Source organism: Nicotiana tomentosiformis, chromosome 1, assembly GCF_000390325.3.
Source record: "Nicotiana tomentosiformis chromosome 1, ASM39032v3, whole genome shotgun sequence".
Classification (NCBI taxonomy): Eukaryota; Viridiplantae; Streptophyta; class Magnoliopsida; order Solanales; family Solanaceae; genus Nicotiana; species Nicotiana tomentosiformis.
Window position 1 is genome coordinate 102308953 of NC_090812.1, and position 27631 is coordinate 102336583.

Here is a 27631-nt window from a genome sequence, read left to right on the forward strand (position 1 = left end):
AAGGAAAGGATTTACGTAAGGTAATAGATTTAAAGTACCATTTATTAGAAAATAAATTTAATTACAATTATAATTAGTTTACATAATAATATAACCTAACTCTAAAAAAAATTATATTATGTATAATACTTGCAAATTGCTATGAAACCCCAAGATATTTATTTACCAACTATCATCTCTTTGATTACCTAGAATACTACAGCAATTAACTTTGCATAATCTTAAGATCATCAACGTGTCTATATTGGAACTTCGTTTAAAGAATTACAATATTGGTTTACTTCAAATTCATATATATTAGATAGTCTATACGGGCCAAATAATAAAAAAGAGAATATTTCATATTAGGACTTTCTACCTAGTTAAAATTAATAATCAAAATTCTAGTTGATTGTAGTATCCAAAATATTAGGAAGGTAACCTAAATTACAATTTTGTTCAATGTGAACTTTATTTTTAAAGGGTAAAAAAGGCGAATGAGATTTCGCTAAAGGCTTTCGTGATGGATAGATATAGATTATATATTTGTATATAAAGCATGTACATAATGTAAATAGTTGTGTATAATAGCGTATAAGAGTATATTATAATAGTGTATAATACTCTATTGTACAATATTATACACTATCATATAAAAATTGACTATGTCTTCTTCCTTGAATAGCTTCTGAAATTTTACTCAAATCTACTCTAAATCACTTCAAATTTAAGATTTGAACTCTTCATGATATTTCCAATGGACGGGAACAACACCGAATCCAAATAACTTAAAATCCTGAAAAAGGCCCAATTTTCGAAATGGGTCAAAAACATCATCAAATGGATTATAAATTCTAGGATGCTCTTAACCCCAAATAAAATCTTCATTCTTTCCATAAGCAGAAGTATGAGTAGAGCTGCTCTTACAAAAAGTTGACCAAATCTGACCACTATCACTATTTTGTGTTCTCTTCCTTTGTTCTCTTAAAATGCTTAGTTTGGTCGCGCCTCTGTTTCGCTGTAAAATTGTCATAAGACTAAACTTTAAAATGCTCTTTAGAGTGGATCGTGGATCAAACAGTTGGTAGCTGATCTCTTCTTATGAGTTTGTTCGCCTAAAACCAAAGAAATTTTACCGTCCGTCGTCAAAAAAAAAAAAGAAGACTAATCTCATTTAGATTGCTTTTACCTTTGCTACTGCAGTTTCCATCAATCACTAATCAAAATTCCTGATTTAAAAAAATGGGGATAGTAATGAGGGTTAAAGGATGAAAATGTACACCCTGGGCTAATCCGGGTTGAAAGCAAAAATATGGGCCAAAATCGGTTGGGCTGTTGGCCCAACAGACAAAGAGTGTATTTTTTTCCATTATTTATCTTCGTAGAAAACAACCATTAGGTTTATAATTCCTAAATAACAGATCCGTGTACGGTGTACCAAACAACCAGTTCGGGTTTAGACACTCAATTTCTCAAGTAATTTCAAAGAATGATCTGTTTCTTTGGCAGAGTTTTCTTGATCCCTTGATATATCACCCGATATAGTAATCAAAAATCGAAATAGCTCAAGAACCTTAGAAAACAGGCAAAATATAAACAGTTAAATAATAAATATTACTATGAATTACCAAGCAGTAATGTCAATATTAAACCATAAAATGACTACTATAATTGGAAAAAAACTGTCTTTGAAGAAAGAAAGAACCTGGACCTTTTGCTAGTAAAGAATAGTAGGAATTAATTAAACCATAGTGGCAACTAATAAAAGCATGGACAACCAAAGCTTAAAAGAGAAGATCATTTCTGAGGATCCACTTGCAGCAGGAGATGGTGAAGGTGCCCGTGTTGATGATGGAGTAATTGGCTCCAATGGAGAATTAGGCTTAGGCGAAGGCGACGACGAGGACAAAGGTGAGGATGAAGGCGAAGACAATGGCGAGGACGAAGGCGAGGACGATGATTTCGTTGGCTTAGGAACTCTGATGTCAATTTTCTGGCCATTTTGACAATGGCCAGGGAAGCTGCAAATGAAGTAGAAATGGCCTGGCCTTATGATCACAAAGGTATCATTGCCAGTGTTAAAGGTGGAATAAGTTGTTGTCGCATTGCATGCATTGAAGTTCTTGTGTGTCACTCGAACCACGTTGTGGAATTGCTTGTTGTACTCAAACACTGTCCCAAAGAAAACAATAATAAGGGTATAACTCAAAATCAAAAGCGAATACATAGTAATATACATTAACATCCAAAAGTATCTTAATTGGTCGGTGATAATTAATGTCATTTTCAAAGAAGGAAAACTCTTGGTGGTTAATTTTCGTACCCTAATAGGATCTTATTCCCTAAAAGAAAAACTCTACTGATAATTTATAAAGTAAGAATAAGTAAATCCATATTATAATATATTTGTATACAACTACAACGTAACGAAGGAGGCCAAAGTTTCGCAATACATTAGAATAAAAGATTCTATTTAGTTCCTTGATAAATTATATGATTACTGCTATTTTAACAACAATTTTCCATATGAAGTTCTGCATGTAATAGATGGTGATATTAAACACTGTTTTAATATTATGAATTTGGTTATTTTCGCCTAAAAGAGAATTTAATTACTTTTGCTATTTGATCTAAAGCAGAGAAAACATATTAACACTTCATAAAGGCCGTACAATCATTGGATTTTATGCGGCCTAATTTACTTTTGCATTGAAAGTTCATATAAGCATACCTAAACTTGGTGTTCTTCTGCAAGGAACACAGAAAAAAGATAGATCTATCATCTATGCATGTGACCAAATCTTTTCTCTTGTTCTTAATCCCCTTGGGTGAAAAAAAGCATCTCTACCATTACTCAGTTTTATATAAAATAATGTTAAAACTTTTTAATGACATAGATCCAAAATCCCATCACATTTCTATTTCGAAGAGTATGACTCTTTATTTTTAAGTGATATAACAAAGTAAATACTTTTTTTCTCTATATCGCCATCTCATCATGGTGAATAATTACCAAGCCTACACTTTTGTGATACAATTCCTTTTAGTAATTCAATATTCACATGCCATGAGTAAATTACTTACCAATGGAATCGCCAACACGAAAATTCTTACTGGCAGACCAAGATTTGTAGTCAAAGTGACCAATGTCTGCCCACCCAGTGGAGTCACCAACCTTGTATACTTCACCCTTTGTTACTCCACAAAATACCAGAACCATCAAAAACAACAGCATGGCTTTCTTCGGCAGAGTCATAGCTAATAATTAGTCAAAAGAAACCGAGGCACAAATAAGTTTCGAAAGGTGAGTGAATGAGGGTGTCTAGTTGTATATAACAACCAGTTTTATCGGTTTTTGGAAAGAAAAAGATTTTGTTAATTGTATATAACAACCAATTTTATCAGTTCTTGGAAAGAAAAAGATTTTGTTAGAATTTACCATTTGGGCAAATGTGATTTCTGGTAGCTCCTTTAATTCTTTTCAATTCATGATTTTCTTTCCTTTTTTACTACTGATGTTAATTGATACTCACGTAAGTTATTAATGGTTACATCTGTCATTCCAACCTATCATTGTGATTATTATCAGCGATTTGCATTTTTTTTTTCTAGTTTATTTTTGGGAGTACGTTTTATACTCTTATGTCTCTTTCACTTTTTTTTTCCGACGGAGATCAAAGATTCCAAAGGCCTCAAATCTAGTTGAGAATAATAAAATACAGGATTTTATTTACATAGACTTAACTTATTTTCCATATCACTTTATTCCAACTTATTTTATAAAATATTATTTGTACCTATCTTTTAGGTGTCATGATAGTTTAAAAATTCTTTTACAGTGTTAGTGATTAGAAGTTAAAACTCTAGAAGAATCATCCAAGAGGACAACTCAATCGTTAAGAGACTACAAAACAGAACGCAATGCACGAGTTCGAATAAATTAAAATCTACTAGCATTCCCATACAGACTCATACTAGAACCCAATAAAACAATGGCTAATCACCAAAATGCTCCAGATCATGAAAATTAAACTACAACATCATATTATAGCACAGTACAATTAAAGTAAATAAACTGCACCAATAACAATCATTAACAAAGTCAGGGAAAGCCTAAGCCCATTATTCAAGAACAATGAGGGGGCACTGCTCTTTGTGACTGGGCTAGGTGCAATTACATGCCCATTAGTAGTAGATGAGGCTGGAGCTGGACTTGGGCTTTTACTACTGAAATCAGTGGGCTCAGAAACTTTAAGGACCCTGACATCAATCTTCTGTCCGGCCTGGCAATGGCCCGGAAAACCGCAGATATAGTAGTAGTGACCCGGACCTTTGATGGTGATGGAGTCGTTGCCGGAGGAGTAAGTGGCGATTGGATTTGCAGCGTTACACGAGTGGTAATCGGGGAGGCTCACTCGTAGTACGTTGTGTTGTGTTCGGTTGTACTGGAAAACTACAGTACCATTTGAAGTTGAAATCAATGACAAATGCTACAATGTGGTAAATTTTGATTTTTATCATCTCACATATCATGAATTTTTCAGGTTATCATGTTATTGTTAAAAGCATTTAAGTAGTACTAAACTAGACAAGTTATACAAGATACAAATTATAGGTAACCTTAGAGAAAAGAAGATATAGATATACTAACCTTAATAAAGGAAATTAGCAATCAGGAAAAATAAGTCAAACATTCTAATTTCTATATCAATAACAACGTTCTAGAATCACATCCACGACTCTAGTTCTCTCACAAGATGTATGATAGGTATATGTATAATATATATATATATACGTATTCAAACTTACTTTATGTAAATCATGATTTTATTCAACTTATTAAATTTAAATCCTGAATCAAAGAGTACAACTCGATCAAGCATCAGTTGACAATAGTGTTACGAGTACGAAATTTAGTGGAAAGACACAATTTGTTTCTCAATTAAATTGGTTTAATTTTATCACAAGGGGACTACTCAATAGCCCCTAATTTCACGATCAAGAATCTCAATAATTAGTTCTTTGTTCATAAAATTTTCATGCTCTCTACTAAGTGAAAAAGAAAAAAGAACTGCCAAATGTCAATTATCTAAACAATCTTGTGTTACAAGTAGTTAGCCGTGAACCTCAATCGAACACAAATTGCTGGAAGATCTAAAATGATCGTATGGACTCAGGAAATTGAAACTAAAACGGAAGCTTTATACAGAAGGCGGACTTACCGAGAATGTCGCCGACCCGGAAAACTTTAGAAGAAGCCCACATATGGTAGTCAACATTGGCGCCGCCGATCGTCCAACCAGCAGCATCACCCACTTTGTACACGGCGCCGCCGCCTAGCGTGGCTGTAAACAAACTAAAAACAGCCATTGTTGAGAGCAAAAACATAGCTTCATTCGTAAAAACCATGATTCAACAGCCAACAGCAAAAAGAATTCCAGTAATCTATAAAAAGTAACTTAGAATTCAAATGAAAGGAGCGAGTTACACAGAAGTGTTGTTATGGAATCGATAGGAAATGCATTTCACACTGTCATTATATAACGCTTCTGCAGACTGAGTGAAGAAAAAGCCAAGACTTGGTCTTTGTATGACTCACAAATATTTCGTGAATTTGGAGAACTTTGTGAGTTGGTTCCGTTGGGTATGCATGCGAGATATATGCCTTTGTCCAGATAGGCTAGTCATTACCCATGTGTAGGGTGACAAAAGTTAACCGCCCAGTTTATTCACTAAAAAATGGGTTGGATAATAAATTTTTTAAAAACGGGTCAAATATGAATAATAATCATATTACCCATTTGGATAATAACTAAATGGATAACTAATGAGTTTAACTTTTATATTTGTAAAACCTCAAATTGGGATTCCTCAACTTTGGGAGATTAGGAATTCTCACAAAAGTGATCATATTCATGAAGTCATAAATAATATGATTACGCATATTGTCCGCCGGTTAACCCGTTTTTTATCCGTATTAAATATGGATCGGATCGAATAATTTATCCATTTTTTTCATTACCCATTTTCGACCTGCCCCCTATCCGACCCGCCCGTTTGTCACCCCTACCTATGTGGATGAAATGCCAGTACAAGGCTGCTCACTAATGTGACATATATGTCAAATGATCAATCAATTCAGATACGAATTCAAAATTTTAAATTAATACGTAATGCATGGACATGGTCTCGTTGATTTATTTTCTATGGGAACATCAAGTAGTGGAACTTGATTATGAACGTGTTAATCCAAGAAGAGAATGCTTTATTTAATTCTATTGTTTTTTATAACAATGGAGGAATTTCATACCCTCCTTGTTTAACCCAAAAATAGTTTTTATGGTCAAAGCTAATATTAAGAAAAATTGGGTTACTGATAACCAAAATTACTTTACTTTCTTGATAATATAGAAATAAAGTAAACAATTGAGATAATAAGTAAAGGAAAGAAAGCTTATCTTTTATTGCTAATCTCCTCCAGAATTGCGGATTAGAATCTTGAATCAAATAAAAAAAATGATTGATTGCATAAATTTAGAGATATTCAGATGAAAGTACAAAATGAGGTATGGGTCCTTATATAAGGATACACAATTGTAATGGTTTCCCTACTTAATTCTGACTCGTTAATGGCATTAATTGCCTTGATTGCACGTTACTAAATTTACTTGTAACGGTTATAGTAATAACAGAGGATCACACGTAATCAAAGCTAATGTTGATTCCCCTTCCATATTTACAACCAATTCATGAATCTTCCCATTTTATGGTCTTCATACATCTCGTGCCTATTTCCTCTTTTTCAGTTATCAGATCTGGTACCTTCTCTGATAAAACACTGTGGGTATTTTATCTGTGTCTTTCTGTCTTTCTTTATTGACCTAATTATAAGTGCCACGTGTCACCTCGTTGTTGGTCCACGTATCATGCCTTTTTTTCACCAATACAGATAGTCTCCCACTTTCTGAATAGTTCATAATGACGGTTTCTAAATGATGTTTTTTTATTTTTCCTATAAATACCATATCATACACAACTTTGAAAATCTCTTCTACCTCCTTGCATCCATATTCTAACTTCGTCTTATAGTTCTCTTTCTTTCTCTGTGTTTTCACCATTAAAGATGTCTTCTCGTTCTTTAAACCCTTATTCATCATCGGACCCCCGTAAGATAGTGATTATTGATGAACTTTCACTCTCTTCTGCTCCAATTTGAAGTAGAAGAGGTGGCAGACTTTGTAGCTTAGGCTCTTTATCTAACAACAGTTCTACCCCTTCTCGGAGGGATACTGCCAAACCTTCCTCCTCTAGAGCTAGAACTTCCATAACCCATTGTATCTGAGATTGTTCCTCAGGAATTTTCTTTCATACCAAACTGTAAAACTATGAGAAAATAGGTTTCTTTCATGGCATCACTTAATCCTGCTGATCATTACCCTAGTTTGATCACTCCTGGCCTCCTTTCCTTGGTCCGTCGTGAATGCAATTGGAAACCAGATTTCCCAGTGATGACCTCTAGTGCTGATGATAGAATTACCTCTTATCATGAAGGTTATTCTTTTGTTTATACCTATGCTTTTACTTTAGGGTTTAACCCCCCTATTGACCCCGTAATCATTGAATTTTGTCGTTACTTCAATGTCTGCCTTGGCCAAATAGGTCCGATCATGTGAAAGGTAGTAGCTTGCCTCCGTTATTTGTCAAGTTTAGTTTTTGCTCCTTTTACTTTTCGTCACTTACTCCACCTGTACTCCCCAAAGCTCTTTCGCGGGGATGTTTTCTCTCTTGTGGCAAGAAGTAAGAGAGTTTTAGTTAGCCCCGAGGATGACCATGACCGTGGCTGGTATGTCCGGTTTGTAGATGTTCTCACTCGTGACTTAGTGGATGATGAGAATGTGCCCTTCCTGAGAAGTGAAACTTTGCACGTGGGTATTTTTCTCTATTTCTTTATTTCTCCTAGGGGTGTTCATGGTTCGGTTTGGATCGATTTTTCTCTAAAAAGAAGCCAAACCAAGTAAGTCGGTTCTTCAAATATTGGAACCAAACCAAACCAATTAAGTCGGTTTTTTATCGATTCGATTCTTGTCGGTTTTTATCGGTTTTTCGGTTATTTATCAATTTTTTTCTTAAATATGAAACATACACTACCAAACACATATTCCGGTGACTACATTTTCAACGTAACACTATCAAACTAATTGCTCTTTGATAAATATATCATTTACCAAAATATATTGATGATAATTGAATCAAATAGTGATGAATAATTTAAGTACTCAATTAAAAATTAATTATTTTTAACATAAAATAAATTTTTGTACTTGGCAATTAGATTATTATAATAGCAAAGAACTAGACTAAAAATACAAACGACTAATATGTACCATAGAATTTTAGAAACTTTATATACAAATTATATATATATATGTATGTATATGTGTGTGTGTGTGTGTGTGTGTAATAATAAATTTAATAACTACTTCTATAGTTGGTTTGGTTCGGTTATTTTTTGATTAAAACCAAAACCAAACCAAATTTGATCGATTTTTAAAATTCAAAACCAAAACTATACCAAACCTAAAAAGTATAAGTTTTCGGTTTGGTTCGGTTTTTCGCGTTTTTATGAACACCCCTAATTTCTTCCAATGTTTCAATTTTTCTCACATACGTTTATATTTATTTTTCAGCTACCATGGAAGTTTTCAGAGAATTCCCTGACTTCCGTGATTGGGTAGAAAAAATATAGATTGTTGCTCTCATGGACCAGAGATCATGGTGGATGGAAAGTGAAAACCCACGATATATTTTTATTTCCATGGTTTTCTTTCCCTTTGTTTTTTTTCTTCTTTGATCCCTTTTGTTATTGCTGTTTCTAGGGTTTGCCAATTCGTGGCATCAGCCCTGCTTCCGTTCCTTCTGCTAGGCTTTCTATTAGCTCTGCACATAAACAAATTTTGAGTGTAACTTCTTCTAAGACGAAGAATGCTGAAGTCAGTGACTCCGAAGAAGAAGATAATGAAGAAGGTTCCTTAGTGAGGAGGCCACGAGTTAGAAGATGCGTGGTTTTAAATGATGAAGCCACTGTTTCTCGAGACCCACCTTCAGGCTTCGCGCCTTTTAGTCTTGTTGATCAGCCAGAGAGTGTCCGTTTGGATATCTCTGATGAAGATATTGACCATTTTGGTAATCCCCCTTCAAGTCCCATTGATAGACTTTTCGCCCAAGGATTTGAGGGTGAAAAAGATTTTGGCCTCGTATCTGAAGAGCCACCACTTGCTACTCTTTCAATGACCTCAGTTACTTCTGCTGTTAATCCTCCCATTTCTTCTGCTCCCTTACCTACAGATACCCTTGTTGTCGTTCCTGCCACTGCTTCTTGTGATGAAGCCAAACCTTCTAGCGGTATACAAGACATGAAGAAAGTTTTGATTGAAGTCCCCGATGGTGGTAATCTGTTAAAGAAATCAGGCCAAGCTACTGTATGGTTGAAACCATTGATTGGTCCCGTGGAAAGGAAAAAACTTGAATCTCACAGCTCTTTGACCTTAATGAATGACGTTATTCATTCTGCCCTCAAGGTATATCTCCATTCTCTTTATATTTCTTCTTTTTCTTTCATGTTTATAATTCCTCTCCTTTGTCTTTCTACAAATCAATTTAACAGGTATGTAGCTCATGAGGAAGATATCTTGGGCTGATCAACAAGTGATTAAGTTGTGCACCAAGCTGATAATTAGAAGGAACAATTTGAAAGCCTTCAACTTGAAAAGGATGTTCTTGCTGAGGAAAAGGGAGCTTTGGAGAAACAACTGAAGATAACCACCGCTAAATTAGTGGTTTTTAAGGCTTCTTCCAATCAAGTTGAAAAGGATAAGGATAGATTGGCATCTTCCTTTGATGAGCAGTACTCAAAGGCAACTGAAGAAATTAGAAGCTTGAAAGAACTTATAAATCAGAATGAGGTATACGTGGGTGATTTGGTGCAAACACTCACCCAAGCTCAAGAGGATCTCCGTGCCTCTTCTGATAAGATTCAATTCCTTGAGAGTTCTCTTGAACCTTTGAAGGCATCCTATGAAGCTTCGGAAGATGAGAAAGAAGACTTGAGGGTTGAGATAGAGTAGTTAGAGAAAGATTATGAAGCTCTTAAAGACAAGCTAACACTTGATGTTAGCTGGGCTTTTCTGAATACTCATCTCGATACTTTGACCGAGACTAACCAGGAGGGTTTTGACCTTAATGATGAAATTGCAAAAGCTAAGGAAGCGATTGAGAAACTTAGCAACATCAAAGCTTCTCAACACCCAAGGATGAAAGTTTCAAAGGTGATGGAGATAGACTTAATCCTGGTGAAGCAGATGTCCAACCTTCGTCTTCTCAAGTTGATCTGTCTACCCCCGTTAATGATGCTCATTAGTTTTTACCCTTTGTCTCAGAAGTGGCGTGTGTTGGTGTTTGTTGAAACTTTATTGTTTTTATTTCTAAGTGGTTTCTGGGAAGTTTTGCCTTCCCTATTTTCAGGATGTTGATATAAATATCATTTCGTTGCATATTATGCTTTTTTGCTCTTTAAGTTCTCGAGCTTATACTTGCATTCAAAAATGCTTTAATAGACCGCGTTTTTAGTATGCACAATTTTTTTATATTAAAAAATGGACCTTTTATATTAACAACACTAATTATGATGGCGTCTCATCTTCATATTGATGTAAAGATATGAAATATGAAGTAATTTGAAGAAGTTTTTATTTTTGAACTTTCAAATAAATATTCATGTACAACATTTTCATAACTGCTTTCTTTATAGCAGGTTTACAAGTACATGTACATTTTTTCGTGATTAAATCTATGGCCTTAACCTAAATTTTCATGGGAGTTTTCTGTAGGTTCTTCAACTCTTTACTGCCCATTCTTTCTGCGAGCTTGAACACTTTGAAAATTTGACATTTTATTCCAAGTTTTGCCATTGGCTAAGTTATGCTTTTATGGTGTACATCTTATTTTCTTGTGTACTCTTCCATATGCATAGTCCCCCCAGTTTTGGAGCATTGAAGCATGAGGTCTTGAACACTGGATCAACTGCATACTTTGGTCATTTCCCTAAAAAAGGAAACACACACGGGACTCAGAGGTAACTTTTTAGATGATGACTGCTTAACCCTTGCCATCAGAATTGTTGTAACCTAGACCAGAAATAATTAAATATTCTGCGTGTCTTTCGGGTCTAATGTCATCATTTTGTACGGGCTAGCTTTTTGCCTATTGTCTACAATAGTTAGTAAAACTTAAATGAACAACGTAAAAAATAAAATTCTAGGATACCTGACCATGGGTATTAACTTCTTCAGAAGTAATACTTCTTCAAATGGACTACATTCCAATGGGATGGTAACACCTTGCCGTCCATAGTTTCCAACTCGTATGCTCCTTTTCCAGCAATGCCTTTAACTCTATATGGGCCTACCCAATTTGGACTCAACTTTCCTGCATTTTCTGCTTGTGTTGATCGAAACACTTTTTTGAGGACAAAGTCCCCAATTTTGAAATACCTTAGGTTCTCCTTCATGTTGTAGTACCATTCAATCATCTATTTTTGAGCCTCCATCCGAGTCCATGTTGCCTCTCTTCTATCTTCTGTCAAATCTAAGTTTATACAAAGTTCTTCTTCATTTGACGCTTCATTTGTATGCATGTATCTTGTGCTCGGTTCCCCTATCTCTACTGGAATTAAAGTCTCAGTCCCATATACAAGCAAGAATGGGGTTCTCCCGTGCTTATCTTTGTCGTAGTTCGGTAAACCCATAATACCCCCGATAGTACTTCTGACTACTCCTTTTGATTCTTCCAATCGCTTCTTTAGGTTGTTGATGATGACCTTATTTGTCGACTCAGCTTGACTATTAGCTACGAGGTGATAAGGTGCCGAAGTAATTCTTTTAATCTTCTAACTTTTGAAAAATCAGTAACTTTCGCACATACGAATTGGCCCATTATCATAAATGATTTCCTTTGGGACTCTAAATCGACATATTATGCTTCTCCAAATGAAGTCCATAACTTCCTTTTCTTGTACCTTTTTAAAGGCATCTTCTTCTACCCATTTTGGAAAATAATCCGTTAGAATTAACAAAAACCGTACCTTTCCTTTAGCTTGAGACAGTGGACCTACGATATCTATTCGCCATTTCCTGAATGGCCAAGGTGATATGACTGAATGTAGCAATTCTGTTGGTCGATGCATATTATTTGCGTACACATCTTGTTACGAAATTTTCTGCTTCATCTTCCATTTTTGGCCAATAGTATCCTGCTCTTATTAGCGATTTTATCAACGATCTTTCCCCGCCATGATTACAACAATGCCCCTCATGTACTTCTCTCATTACATATTCTGTTTGTGAAGGTCCAAGGCACTGTGCTAAAAGGTCTTCCAAATATTTTGCGATATAAATTGCTTTCAATTGTAGCAATCGAGATTTATTTTTATCATCGGGCAACATTCCTTGCTACAAAAAGTTCACAAACTCGTTTCTCCAATCCGAAGTTAAATTATTGAAGTTTACCTCATTCTTGGTTTAGTCGAGGGCTGAATAAAACAAGTGTACCACAACTGTATTTTCTGCATTTAACGCATCAGCCACAGATGCCAGATTTGCTAATGCATCTGCTTCTGCGTTTTTCTCCCTAGATATTTGTACAGCTTTTCAAGTCTGGATATGCCTCAGTAATTCCCATACCTTTTCTAGGTATTGCTACATTCGTGTCTCTCTTTCCACATAAGTTCCTTGCATTTGGTTTACTACCAGTTGCGAGTCGCTTTTGATTATGATTTGTTCAATACCAAGCTCTCTCGTGAGCTCCAAACCTGCAATCACAGCTTCATACTCTGACTCATTGTTAGTAATTGGATAACACTTTATTGCCTGCCTTATGACTTCTTCTGAAGGTGAAATTAAATTAATTCCTAAACCTGCTCCTTTAACATTTGAAGAACCATCAGTAAACAAGGTCCAAGTCCTCAGATTAGCTCCAGTGAACACTCGCAGCTCTTTTTCTGCTTCTGGAATCAGGTTCGAGCTAAAATCTGCTACGAAATCCGCTAGTACCTGAGACTTTATGGCAGTTCTAGGCTGATATATAATATCATATTCACTAAGCTCTATAGATCATTTAACTAATATTTTTGACAATTCTTGCTTGTGTAATATATTCCTTAGTGAAAAAGCAGTTATAACAAAAATGGGATGACATTGAAAATAAGGTCGTAACTTCCTTGATACCATAATTAAAGCTAATGCAAGTTCCTCTAAATATGGATACCATGTCTCGGCATCTAATAAGGATTTATTAACATAATAGATCGGAGGCTGCTTACCTTTGTCTTCATGTACCAGTACAGGGCTTACCGACACTTCTGACACAGCAAGGTAAATGAGCAATCTTTCCTCGTCTCTTGGCTTTGCTAACAGGGGCGGTTTTGATAAATATGACTTTAAATCCTTCAGAGCTTGTTGACATTCATTATTCCATTCAAATTGATTTTGCTTTTTCAATATTGAAAAGCATTTAAAACATTTTTCTGAAGATTTGGATATAAACTTTCCCAGAGCTACTACTCTACCTATTAATCTTTGTACCTCTTTTTTGCTCGTGAGTACATCAGGTATTTCCTCAATTGCTTTGATCTGTGCGTGATTTACTTCAATACCCTTGTTAGAAACAAGAAAACCCAAGAATTTCCCTAAAGATTAGAAAACGTGCTCCAAAATTTACAATAATTTTTAACCCCGATCGAAAAGTCGATAAAAATCACCCTCGGGCCCATGTGCCCGAATTCTAAAAATTTTTAAAGATAAACTCTGCCCATGATATCACAGACTCAAATATATAATTTATTCTCAATTCCATGTCCAAAATTCGTGGTCAAAATCCAAATATACAAGATTCTAGATTTTCCCACCAAAGCCCTAATTTCTACTAATTCCCATGTCCAAATCCATATAAACTCATGTATTTAACTCAAAATTGTGAAGAAGGTACTTACCCCATTATGATCGATGAAGATGGCACTCCAATGTGCTCCAAAAGCGGCTCCCATGGGCGAAATGAAATGAGATTGAGCCACACCTTCGTTTTAAAGAAGACACTGCCCAGCTCCGACTTCCGCACCTGCGGTCACTTGACTGCTTCTGCGGTTCCGCTGGTGCGGCCCAACTACCGCTTCTGTGGTCTTCTACCAGACCCCTCAACTCCGCATCTGCAGCTCCACGCGTGCAGGTGCGGTCCCGCTTCTGCGGATCTCGACCGCATCTGCGGTCCATGCCTCCCCCAGCAAAATCCGCTTCTGCAAGTCCTTTTCCCGCACCTACGGCCCTCCTCACGCAGGTGCGATTACACCAGAAGCTCAGCAGCTTCAGCCCTTCTTCAAATTTCAAATTCTATCTGTTAACCTTCCAGAATCCACCCGAGGCCCTCGGGACCTCAACCAAATATACACATCCCGAAATACGTTACAAACTTAGTCGAGCCTTCAAATCACATCAAAATAACGTCGGGCTTACTGAAATTTAGAATTTCAACTTCTACATTCGATGCCGAAACCTATCAAATCACGTCCGATGGACCTCAAATTTTGCACATAAGTCACATTTGATATTACAGACCTACTCCAACTTTCGGAATCAGATTCCGACCCCGATATCAAAAAGTTCACTTCCGGTCAAACTTCTCAAAACCCTTCAAATTTCTAACTTTAGCCAAATGACTCCAAAATGACCTACGGACCTCCGAATCCACTTCCGGACGCGCTCCCAATACCAGAATCACCATACAGAGCTATTCCAGACTCGGAATCCCAAACGGACATCGATAACATTGAAATGCACTTCAACCTAAATTTATGAAATTCTTCCAAAATGCTAACTTCCACAATAGGTGCCGAAACGCTCCCGGGGCATCCAAAACCTGATCCGAACATACGCCTAAGTCCAAAATTATCATACAAACCTGTGGAACCTTCAAATCCCGATTTCGAGGCCGTTCACTCTAAAATCCTAACTTAGTCAATTCTTTCAACTTAAGGCTTTCGAAATGAGAATTTTCTTTCCAATTCAACTCCGAACTTCCCGAAATTCAATTCCGACCACATGCACAAGTCATAATACCTAAAGTGAAGCTGCTCATAGCCTCAAACTGTCGAACGACGCGCTAGAGCTCAAAACGAACGATCGGGTCGTTACATGTACGTTACCCCATTAACTTCTTCTTCCCCGGTTATGACGTTTACCGTTCTTTTTGGAGATGGGAAATTTGGTGGTTCTTGCCTGTTTTTCATGTAAGATTGTTTTTCTTTCTTACTGAACGGATCAGTGAGATAGCCTTGCTTCAGTAGATATTCAACTTCCCCCTATAAGAGCCTGCAATCTGATGTTCTATAGACATGATCGTTGTGAAACTCGCACCGAAATTCCTGATCCCTTTTGCCAGGATCTGACTTCATTTATTTCGGCCATCGTACCTTGTCGCCCATTCCTATCCGAACAACCACAAATTCGGATGTACTGATGTTGAAATTATAATCTCCTATTTTTGCATGAGAGTTTGAATCATTGCCTCATGTATTATGTTCCCTTTTGAATCGGGAAGAGGAACTTGTCTCCTTTTGTCTTGATCTTGAATCAAACCATGCATTTTCTTGTTTAGATCGGGAATCTCATCCCGCGAGTCCCATGTAGGGCTCGTACCTGTTCTTACCAGTCATTTTTTCCATTTTTGAACGTCTAGATCTTGGCCTTTCTTCTACCCTTGGTTGAGTAACCATGTCTTCTTCTATTCGCAACTTCGTGTTGTATCGATTGTATACATCGTTCCAAGTAGTTGCAGTAAACTCCCACAAACTCTCTTTCAACCTCCTCGTGGCTTCTGAACTTTTCTCATTCAAATTACTTGCCAAAGCCGCCCAGTTATCAGGTACTTGTGGCAACATCATTCTCTCACGTTGATATATTCCATCATTTTTTCTATTTTTTTTGCCCCCAAATGTGCTTTTATAAATGAATATGCAAGCTCATCAAAAGAGTCAATAGAGTTTTCATGTAAGAGTGAGTACCATGTTAACGCCCCTTTCGTGAGAGTTTCGCCAAACTTTTTGACCAAGACTAATTTAATTTTCTGCTTGGTTAAATCATTGCCTTTGACCCCTGTGGTGAATGCAGTAACGTGATCTCGTGGGTCGGATGTCCCATCATATTTAGGGATATCAGACATTTTTAACCTTTTGGGAATTGGTAAAGGTCGCACTTGGCTTCCAGGGCTGTTGCGAATATTTGTCATTATTCGCACCCTTGATTACTGGAGACATGCCAGGTATTTGCTCTATACACTCGTTTTGCTCCTTGAGTTATTTCTGCAAAGTTAGTACTAAACTTTGTAAATTAGAATTATTAGGTGTACCTGATCCTCCATCTCTGGATTCGTTTGATATTTCTTCACTTCCAGAATTGTCAAACCCTGAACGCGGGTTTTCCCAGGTGGTATGTACTAGTGGAGGAGTTTGCACAACGTTGGGCAATCAACTCGCAAAAGCCCGCAGTGCTTCATTCACGTGTTGTGCAGTCAACTGTTTCAAAGTATCTTGCTCGTTAGCTTATTCACCTGCTTATTGCCCATCAATGCGAGTAGCAGACCTTTCAGGTGAATTTTCTTGTGAATGTTGTGGAGTAGCTATGAGTGTGTGATGTGGTAGAGTTCCGCCTTGTTGATTTATTTGATCAATTTCGTAAGCAGTAGATATGTTTTGTTGCTAAAAAATGATATTGGGAAAGTTAATAGATTATCAGATTCCCGGTTACGGAACCAATTTGTTTAACTCAAAAATAATTTTTATGGTCAAAGCTAATATTGATTCTCCTTCCATATTTACAACCGATTCATGAATCTTCCTCTTTTATGGTCTTCATACATCTCGTACCTATTTTCTCTATTCAAGATGTCAGATCCGGTGCCTTCTCTGATAAAACACCATAGGCATTTTTTCCGTAACTTTTTGTCTTTCTTTATCGGCCCAATTATAAGCGCCACTTGTCACCTCGCTGTTGGTCCACGTGCCATCCCTTTTTTCCACCAATATACTCCTAAATTGATTTTGGGTAACAATTTTTTTTCAAAATAGATTTTTGAAAGAAAAAAATATTCAAAATTTCTTTTATAATTCAATCGGTATGATTACAATCAACTGTTTTTTCCTCCGTCAAAGTAATATGCATTAAGCTAAAACATTAGTCAACTGCTTACCTAATGAGTTTAATAGCTTGTTTGGTTCAACTTCTAATATCAGCTTATTTTAAAAAGTGATTTTAAGAAAAGTACTTTCAGTGAGAACCGATTTGTGTTTGATTAGTTAATTTGAAAAGCACTTTTGAATAGTAATTTGTGTTTGGTCAAGCTTTTAAAAAGTATTTTTAAGTGTATTTTTCTCAAAAATGGTTTTCAAAAAATTGGAGAGAAACTACTTTTTTCCGCTTCTACTCAAATATACTTTTTATTTGCTAAAAGCTTGGCCAAACACCTTAACTTTGAAAAAAAAAAAAAAAACAGATTTAACCACACACAAAAAAAAAACACTTTTGACAAAAAAGAAGCTAGCCTAAATTTGCTATATTTAGCATATTGTATTTGTGTATATAAACTATGTATAACTTGAGTCTAATTCGATACTTTTTCCCTGATTCAAATATTCAAAAGCTAGCTCATATAATATATGTTCTATTTAGTAATTAAATTTTTGTATGTTTAAATGGCATGCTTATGCATTGAGACTAATTAGTGATCAAGGTCTGCTAAAATGACATACTAATAGTTTTGAGATCTTGAATTCTAATTTCTTGAGTTAGGTAATTTTATTGCACTGCAAAAAAGAACAAACAAGCATATATACATAGCAAACACACAATTCGACTACAACGCTGAATTATGTGTTGTGATACATTTTATCAACTGTTAATCATGTTAAATATTTTAGTGAGAAAATTTTTTTACCGTGTTTTTCTTCTTCTTTTTATAACACTTCTTAATTTCGTATTTCAGAATTACAGAACTTTAACTACTATGTTACGTGAGCCTGTTTGAGATTCTCCAAACTTTTAAAGATTATATAAATGTAGTTCATTTTAGGATTTAAAGAATGAACATCTATTTTAGTTTCACGGTATTTGGAACGAATTTTTGACACACGAAAAATAACTGCAATCACAAAGGAATAAAGTAATTTTATCAATCAATTGTGAGTACAATTATGTTTCTCCCTTGATTTTTCTTTCCTGATTATCTCCGTGATTCGAGGGCTAGAGCAGCGTGTTTCTGGAATATAGGATGATGTAGACATTCTTGGATGTATCTGATATCCATGAAAGTGTGTTGCGGATCTTCTTGAAGTATTTGATTATCAAGAATTATCCGGCCACATCTTGATCTTTTTGTGAGTATGCCGTGAGTTTATGGGATATTCGAGATGATCTTTATTTTTTAGATGCCATTTTTAAGGAAACATGTAACCCTTTTTATAGGAGTGACCTAAGATTTGGGTAGAGTAGCCTCCAAGTTAGGTTTTTGCTAGAGTAGCTTCCAAGCAACCCTAATAGACTCCTAGAATTTCAAGAGTAGAGTCTTGAATTTAGGATTTAGCCTAAATTTCATATAGGCTTGATCCATTAAAATTTCGATATCTACGCACGGTATCACCCAACCCTGTTAATGCTTTGAGCCTTCATCTTTATTTTTGAACCCTTTTTTGCTAGTATTTGTTTCGCCTCAACAATCAGCCAAGTCCTAAGTGAAAGAATTTTGAATTTACCTAAAAGTTGCTTTTATACTACTGAAATTTGATTGTTCTTTATCGTGTGCGTACTCGCCATTATTCAAAATTGAAAAGAGAGAAAAAACATAAGAAAGAGAATAACAAACTAAAATGTAAGAACTTAAAAGAAACAAGAAAATGATAAAAATATTCCCTTATGTTTGGGGTAGTTTAAGATGATCCTTTAAACATACTATGGGCAGTTTTAGTCATTTATATTTTTTAAAATTAAATATTTTTGGTCTTTATTATTATCAAAACACATGATGGTGTTGTCTTTGATGAAGAGAAGTAAGAGAGACGTTTAAAGTGAAGAAAATCGTCGGGACAAACTTCTAGGGATTCATTTCCCCCAATTTGTATCTTAAGAAAAATCTTGTTTAAGCTAATTTAATACACCATTTACTCCCTTTGACCGTCAATATATGAAACCAAAGGATCAACATAAATATCTCCTTTGAACCCTTGATAGCAACTTTTGTTGTTGAAATCTTATCATTCTAAAGAAATTATTATATTAGCAATAAGATTCTCTTCCGTTTAAAATTTAAGTCGCACACATATTTCTTACAAGTCAATTTTATTAGAATAACCATTGTTATGTACTATAAACACAACAAAGATAAAAAAAATAAAACATGTTCATAAGATTCTCTTCAATTTAAAATTTAAGTAGCTCACGTGCTTCTCACAAGTCAATTTTGTTAGAATAACGATTGTTACGTATTACAAACATAACAAAGATAGAAAAAATGCTTAGTTTCCATAAACCAAGGACTAAAACTGATTGGGTGCATATTAGACGAATTATTTTATTAAATTAACCCCAAATATAAGGGAATAAAAAAACATAAGAGACTAGCTTTGTCATTTTCTCAACAAAAAAAAAAAAAGAAAGAAGAAGAAGAAGAAAAGACTTCAAAAAAGAAGAAAAAGAAAAGGAAAGGAAAGAACTCTTATCCTAGTTATCCAAAAGTTTGTGCTGAAGTTTCACTCCAAAAGACGATCAAAAGAAGAAAGATTGTTTCTCTGTGCGTTCCACAATGACGATAGCATTCTCGCCTGCAACTCCAGTCCGTTCGCTGTACCAAAAGCCCAATCCTCCCAAACCCCTCCTTTTCTTTCAAGGTATCTATCTACTACGTACTATTCCTTTTCCTCTTGTCTTTCTCTATGACACGCCGGTTGTAGCATTTCAACAAACACCTTGCAGATGATTTTCGCACTTCTGGTAATGTGGTTTCTTTGACGGCGTCTGCGAACTATGTGAGCTTACGTGTCGGAGCAAGGAGCTTGCAGCCTGTTAAGCTATCTTGGGTAAAGAGGCAAGTCCAATTCTATACTCTTGTGTTGTGCCGTTACTTTTCTTTTACTTTCTATTTTTTGTATGTCAGTTGAAAAAGTGAAGTATCTACTAGACACCCTTAATTTTCTAATTGAATATTGGAATGCAACGGGTCCATATTGAGTGGAATGTATATTGAGGAGTTATATAGACTACTCCAACTAGTTCGGGATTTAGGTGTATTAGTAACAATTTTTGTTGTTGTTGTCTTGCTGTTGCTTGCATTTATTTTCCGTGTTGACCAGATGCGAATTTGAACTTTATGGGTTTGTGTTCGAAATTCTACGGCAGCCCATTTGATTTACTGGATCAGAAATCTATTATTTGTACCTATTTAGTGGATCTTTTAACACATATGTACGGTCTGAGTCAAAGTTACGGGGTTTGGATGAAACCGTAACTAGTACACTAAGTCCGCCCTTGTTGTTGAATCTCCATGTACATAACTTGGGCTTGATTTTTTAGAAGAGGAACTGTGAGGTGTGCAACCATCGAACAAATAGAAGCGGAAAAAGCTGCGATTGAGAAAGATGTGGTGAGTATAGTGATTTTCGTTTTAATTATGAAAAGGTATGGCAGCTCGTTTATTTATCCTTTTCATATAACCCTTGTATTTTACTTCAGAAAGAAAGGATGGAAAAGACAATTGACAATGTTAGGTCAAATTTCAACTCTATAAGGACGGGACGAGCTAGCCCAGCTATGCTAGATAAAATTGAGGTAAGACGTTTGTAGTTAACTTTTTTTTCAGATGACATTATGCTTCGTTGCTTATGATTAACATGACAAATTATTGATAACCATCATATTTGAATCCGTAGAACATAATGGAGGGCTTACAAAACCATTGAAATCCTATCAACAAATTTATAACTTATAAATGAATTGAAATTCATGTTATTGTAGGTGCCACATTGATGTTATGCAGCTTATGGCATTCTGCAAATTTGTTAACCGACATGTTTTCCTGTAAAATTTTCTTCAGGTCTGCCTAGAGTAACAGTTCCTTTTGTTTTTTCTTTGTCAATTGTACCATGTCCCTTCCCCTCTGGTGTATTACTGTATTATGACTTTTGAGTGATATATACATGTTCTTGCTTAGAGGCTGCTGCGCCTTTCTCATTACTTCACTGCAAGCCCCTAATATTTCCTTAGTATTTCTCATGTATTCATACTTCATAGTAGTTATCTGGTTGTAGAAATGTGTTGTCTGAGATATGGTAGGCAGTGACTAATATGCTTCTTGGGTAATTAAATTCCAGTGGTAAAATATATCGCTTTGTTTCTTATATGCAAGATGTCTAAGTACAACTTTTCTTTTTTTCATTTTAATTGCTGATACAAGGTGGATTACTATGGAACTCCAGTCAGCTTGAAAAGCATAGCGCAAATAAGCACTCCTGATTCAAGTTCTATCTTGGTGCAGCCCTATGACAAATCCAGGTTGAACTTCTGAAACAATTGGAAAAAAAAGAAAATTACCTCGGCTAATACTTTGGATGTGTGACCATTATCTCTTGCTTTCTTGATATCAATACTACTTGTAGATTCTTAGATGCATTTTGAAATAGGGTGAGCAAAAGAGTGAGTTCTGGAATTTGGATGTATCAAACAATAGGACGTCAACTTCATCAGACTCATTGCCTTTGTATACTGTTTTTCTTGTATAATTTACATGATAACAAGTCATAGAAGTTGTTTTCATTTTTAAGCTTTAGGCTAATGAAAGTGTCCTCGTGAGAGATTTCTTAGAACCATTTTGATCAACCAATGCATGTATTTGCTCTGCACTCAGCTTTACTTTTTGACTTAATTTTCAGTTTAAAAGCTATAGAGAAGGCTATTGTCAGCTCTGATCTTGGTATGACACCAAATAATGATGGAGAAGTAATAAGAATGTCTGTACCCCAGTTGACATCTGACAGGAGGAAGGTATTAAGTTTTCCCGTGCTCAGTCAAATTTGTTTCTTTTAGATGCCAACTTTGAGCTTGAATTTAACTGTAGCCATTTATGATGTAACCCCATATGCTATGGGTTGGATAGATATTATCTCCAATTTATTAACCCAGTTTTCGGTTAAGTCATGCTTTCTCGTCCTGTATCTTGGGAAAATATTTGTCTATTGTTTCTGGTAATTTTAAATCCCAATTTCATGTTCTCATTAGTGTAGCCACTAATTACAGACAAGGTACTTGCATTTCAGTGCATATCTCTTCATCTGCTCTGTATTAATATCTTGTATTGTTGTCATTAATTTTCTGAAAGTTTTTTGTTTCCTTTATTCTTGTGGTGTATGTGACATCATCTAGTATTATTGACTTGTTTATTTTCGGAGGAGTAGATGACTGGTGATTTTACAGTCTTATAGGTCATACGGAAACAAGAACATTAGGGGCACTAGCTTCACTATGCAGTTTATCTAAAATGACTGGATATCTAGGTTTAATAACTGGTTGGGAGTGACCTTGTTTTAATTAGAGGACTAGCAAACTTGAATTGCACCATATCCCAACTAGAGGTGACTTTTTGCTATTCAAGCTATGTGATTGGCGTACACTTAGGGTACAGAACGTCTTGCTGCCAAATTGACCGGCAGCCATTCTGTTATTTGATTGAGAATTCCTTTTTGATTATGATAAATCAAAAGTTTATGTCTTATAATAGCATGTTTTTATGAAAAAATGTAGTTACAACTTTTGATCTAATTCCAACTTAAGTCTACTTCACCCCGTGGGTTTTCTCAATGTTAAAAAAAAAGGGCAGCCCGGTGCACTAAGCTCCCGCTATGCGCGGGATCCAGGGAAGCGCCAGACCATAAGGGTTTATTGTACGCAGTATTACCCTGTATTTCTGCAAGAGGCTGTTTCCACGGCTTGAACCCGTGATTTCCTGGTCACATAGCAACAATTTTATTGGTTAAACCAAGGCTTCCCTTCGGGTTTTCTCAATGCTTATGATTTGGTAAATATGTGACCTTTCACACCTCTTGACCGGGGCATTTATGTCTCTCCTCTGCACGTGCCTGAACCATCTCAGCCTCGATTCCCGCACTTTGTCCTCCACCGAGGCAATACCCACCTTGTTCCTAACAACTTCATTCCAAATATGTGAATAGTTCAGTACATTCAATTTCTATTTGAGTTTGCACTTTTACTTTTCTTATTTTTCTTCATTTTATGTAGGAGCTATCCAAAATTGTTTCTAAACAGGCAGAGGAAGGAAAGGTAAGTTTTATCTATTTTAGAAGCATGTTGTAACTCCTTTCTATTTTCTTTTCTGCTTTTAAAAGAAAATATCCCCATTCATAATGTAGTGGGATCTACTATCAGAAATAACTCCAATTTGTTCTTTGGTGCACTTGATGTTTCGGATTTACAATTGATCACGACTGTGGTATAGTTATATCTTTACTCTGGTTCTTTTAGAGGTACCCTATCCATGGTCCTTATGGTAGCAAGCAGTAAATTTGGTGTTAAACTGCTCAATAGACTGAAATATGGTTGCAGTCAGTGTATGACATACACAAAGTACTTCATATTCTCTATCCCAATTTGTGATACACAATTACGATGGAAATTCAAACAACTTCTCTCTGTACATGGATTTCCTAAACAACTTAACTAGCCTTTCAATTTTAATAATGTGTTGAATGTAGTGCTGTTATTCTAATCTAAAATGTCCTATATCAATTTAAAGCTTAGATAGCTTGGCCCACTATGACTCTTTCATTTGTTTAGGGATGGAGGAGGTAGTGTGTTTATATTGCCTATTAATCAAGTCCACTGGATACTGCTAGCTCTTTCTTATGAAACATTTGCAGGTAGCTTTAAGGAATATAAGAAGAGATGCCTTAAAAGCTTATGAAAAGCTTGAGAAGGTTTGTTGAGCTCTTGGCAACTTATGGTCCTTATCTTTCGGATGTTAGATATTGAGGAATCTTACCTTTTTTCAGGAGAAAAAGCTTTCTGAAGACAATGTGAAGGACTTATCTGGTGATTTACAGGTACCTAACAAAGTTTGGTGTTCATGGCACAAGAATTCAGAAACAGAAAGTGATTATCCATAATTGTTTATTACCATTTGGCATGTTGGTGTGGAGATAATCCCACCAATTCTGTACTCATTTTGTATGAATTTGCTGTGTCAAATTCTCAATCCATATAGAAGGCCAGGCTATACCCTCCTTCAAATTGTATCTTTTGCATTGCAATGGTAATAAAATCGTGACTTGGAACTAAAAAAAGAAAATTGTCTCATAAATCGTAATTTTAAACTGTAAATTACTACTTGGTTGTTTCGACGCCTTGGATTCTAATGGATGAGAGGAACTAAAATTGTTTTCTGGGTTTCTCGTAATACCTACTTCTGCTCTAATTTCTCAAACCCACTGAAGGAAATACCTCCAATGACTAATAAATATCACTACAGAACAACCTGAAGTCTTGCTTCTTATGACATTCTTCCTGCTTCTATGCAGAAAGTCACAGATGAATATATGAAGAAGATTGATACCGTCTTCAAGCAGAAGGAGAAGGTATGTTAATCAAGAATACTCACATGGTCTTTTGAGATTAAATATGCACAAAAATATGAGTAGACTCCAAATTCCCTGGGAACTTTTTCTAATAAGTAATAAACTAGCAGAAAAACTGAGTAGCAACAGTTAAGTTCTGATAGGGGCACTAAAGAAATATTTTCTTCCCCATCCTTTTACCATACCATGTTTCTCTGCAACTTTTCTGCTTCACTAGGCCCTTTCATATACTGTATGTTTCTCTATGCACATTGACTATGTTCTGAATAACAGGAAGTGAGTCTAGTTTCACGTTGTGGCTTCTATGTTCTGAATAACAGGAAGTGAGTCTAGTTTCACGTTGTGGCTGTTTACAGGCAATCCTTTAATCAGATGGAACCATTAATTTCATGCGTGCACACCCTGAAGAAGCCTTTTACCATTCATATTTTTTCGAACTTTCTAGATTTGTGTTGTCTAGCAATCTTCCTTTTGCTCACCAATAAATAGGGCAAAGTTGGTCATCTTTTGAGAAAGGGTTCTATGGAGTGGCAATATTATATTCTAATTGTTTCAATTTATATTCCATAGCTGCAGCTGAAGCTGCTTTCCCCTCCCATTTACCCTTAACCCAACTCAGTCGTACCCCATAGGTAGTATGATCGTAGTTCATTATCTCTCCATTGTTTTCCACTTCCTCGTTTGGTTTGGCTGCTCACTAGTTTGCCATGCTTTACCTTTTGACTCGCTTATGCTTCCAATCTATTTATCCAATGAGGGTTAGTGGAATTTTTATCGAACACATCTACTTTTTACTCTCAGGAAATGCTGACAGTTTGACTACAGTTCCGTGCAATGTGTACATGGAGTTGGTGCAATAACGAAATTTTTCTTGGAAGGTTCATCTGGTGCATAGGCTTGTAACATGTCTTTGTTTTTCTGTGGAAATGACGTAAAGAGCACTCAGGAACTGGAATGGTCCCAGTTAATTTTGTTTGAATCTGTTGTTACTGGAAAGTATTGCTTAAAGAAGTTAATATGTTTGTAACAACCTGATTTGAGCACCCATCTTCAAGTTGAGGCTGCTGGGTTTTGTAACTATAGCATCCAGAGTGGAACGTACTTGTTGATTGTGAAAGATATACTGTCGTTGCTCTTCTTTCTCTTTATTTTGGAAGGCTCTATTGTCTATTTGTTTGACTTAAGTTGTGACATCTTGTTCATTAATGTGTATATATATACTCTTTTGAGAAGGAATACGCCATTGTCGATGGTGTTTCATTGCATTACCTGAAGCCAATAGTTTTTGCAAGTTTTCTGAGTCCGGGTAGTGCATTCGCTTTGTGAGCCTCTCTATGCATATACATAAGTGTATGTTTACCAGTTAATTTACTTGTCTGCCAGACGTTGTCTTCTTAACCCCTTATATTGTTTGATATAATGGACAACAAAGTAACATACTTCAAACCGTTTCACTTGGCAACTCCCATTCCTTGCCTTTTAATATTATCTTCGAAACACTTTCAATCAAAGAACTCATAGAGGAACAGCAGCACTCGTTGGTTGTCAGCATTCAAAAGTGAATAAATTATTGATTTATCAAGATTTTTCTTACCTTTTGATGTCATTTCGTCTGTGTTGTCTTTAAGCAATTGCTTATGCGAATCTAAGCTTCCCCCTTTAAGTTCAGTTGTGTGTCTGCTTGTATATCACTCATTCAATTATTACATTATATTGTTGAATATAAGTGATTGCCAAAATATAATATTATCACTTACCTGTGGTTTTATCCTATTAATGTTGGTGGTTTTCTTTCTCTAAGAACTTGAGGTCAGGATAAAACAACAGGTAAATGATAATATTAAATAAGGGCTTGTTAAATAATAATCGTACCGCGTACGTAAAGTTTTAAAAAAATATAGAATTTAAAATATAAAAAGGCATTAAAATTGTTCTAGTGTAAATGTAGAAAGTGATCTTCTAATTTTGGAAACAAAAGTTATATATTCAAGACACATAGTACTATAGATTCTAAAGTTTTAAAGTTAGATTATTAGGAGTACATATATGGTAGATCGATAGTATAAGAATATCACGTGAAGCACGATACGTTGAAATTTGTGGCTTAATTCGGGCTATTTGCATCAAAGAATATCACTTAAATCCATGCTACTTCTTCTTCAGACTAATAATCTGTATTATCTCCGACGTACAACCAAACCGACTCGTAATCACCAGAATACAACAAGTAAGGAATTAACTAAGATGAAGAAGAAAGGCAAGATTGAAATTCAAAGATCTCAAGTTTGAAGCTAGATTAGTCCAACTTCATATCTTCATATCTGATGTTTAATTTTTAGATTTTAAAATTCAATTTCAGCCAAAAGGTTTGAAATTGGAACTTGGAAGCTGACTAGCCTAACTTTATTTTCTCATGTCCGAAGTTCAAATTTTAATGATTTTGAAGTGCTAAAATTTAAATATTTTGAAAATTTTAGCTATGTCTCGAGTAGTGGTCCTTCAAGCGGCTATTTGTGCACTTCCACTAATAAAGACACCAATGTTTGATTCTCGTTGGCTACCTCCAAATCCTTTATATTCTTGCCTGCCCCTTGTTGCCTTTATTTATAAAGGTCATTTAATATATTTGGTGGTTGGTCAAAAATAATCATACCTTTATATATATAAAAAATATATGCTGATTATATAATATGGGGCGATTTACTGTGTAAAAATCCCATTTATTTATTAAATGAAGTTTAGCCCACGACTTGCATCTTACCAAATGAAAAATTTGGCGGACCCTCGATTATTTTCCTTTAGCAGTAGAATTCCTAACCGCTATGGCCTCTAAATAAAAAACCTCTGAAAAATAAAACTAGACCAGAATTTCAGCGTTGGCTGTTTTCAATCTATAAAAAGAAATCTTTTAAAGTTAAA

General features: G+C 35.5%; 2 protein-coding genes across 2 annotated transcripts; one reads left to right on the forward strand and one right to left on the reverse strand.

Annotated features, from left to right (window-relative positions):
* Positions 1–1614: 1614 nt before the first annotated feature.
* LOC104113526 (blue copper protein-like) lies at positions 1615–5591 on the reverse strand. The gene is made up of 4 exons (XM_070198515.1): positions 5202–5591; positions 4050–4432; positions 3064–3241; positions 1615–2151 (listed from the first exon to the last, which is right to left on the reverse strand). The coding sequence occupies exons 1-4, from the start codon at positions 5386–5388 to the stop codon at positions 1721–1723; spliced, it is 1179 nt and encodes a 392-aa protein (XP_070054616.1). The 5' UTR covers positions 5389–5591; the 3' UTR covers positions 1615–1720.
* Positions 5592–19701: 14110 nt separating this feature from the next.
* LOC104113527 (ribosome-recycling factor, chloroplastic) lies at positions 19702–25860 on the forward strand. Its single transcript, XM_009623719.4, has 11 exons — positions 19702–19960; positions 20046–20157; positions 20643–20712; positions 20802–20897; positions 21523–21620; positions 21998–22109; positions 23361–23402; positions 23999–24055; positions 24131–24181; positions 24656–24712; positions 25514–25860. The coding sequence occupies exons 1-11, from the start codon at positions 19876–19878 to the stop codon at positions 25529–25531; spliced, it is 798 nt and encodes a 265-aa protein (XP_009622014.1). The 5' UTR covers positions 19702–19875; the 3' UTR covers positions 25532–25860.
* Positions 25861–27631: the final 1771 nt, after the last annotated feature.

Excerpts from the sequence above, each read along its gene's own strand:
- LOC104113526 (XM_070198515.1), bottom strand. The coding sequence starts at position 5,388 with ATGGTTTTTACGAATGAAGCTATGTTTTTGCTCTCAACAATGGCTGTT. Across the intron at positions 4,433-5,201 it reads CCGGGTCGGCGACATTCTCG|TTTTCCAGTACAACCGAACA; the intron begins GTAAGTCCGCCT and ends ATGGTACTGTAG. Across the intron at positions 3,242-4,049 it reads TTGTTATTGGTGCAGTTTAT|TTAGCTATGACTCTGCCGAA; the intron begins TTACTTTAATTG and ends TTTGACTAATTA.
- LOC104113527 (XM_009623719.4), top strand. The coding sequence starts at position 19,876 with ATGACGATAGCATTCTCGCCTGCAACTCCAGTCCGTTCGCTGTACCAA. Across the intron at positions 19,961-20,045 it reads ACCCCTCCTTTTCTTTCAAG|ATGATTTTCGCACTTCTGGT; the intron begins GTATCTATCTAC and ends AACACCTTGCAG. Across the intron at positions 20,713-20,801 it reads CTGCGATTGAGAAAGATGTG|AAAGAAAGGATGGAAAAGAC; the intron begins GTGAGTATAGTG and ends ATTTTACTTCAG.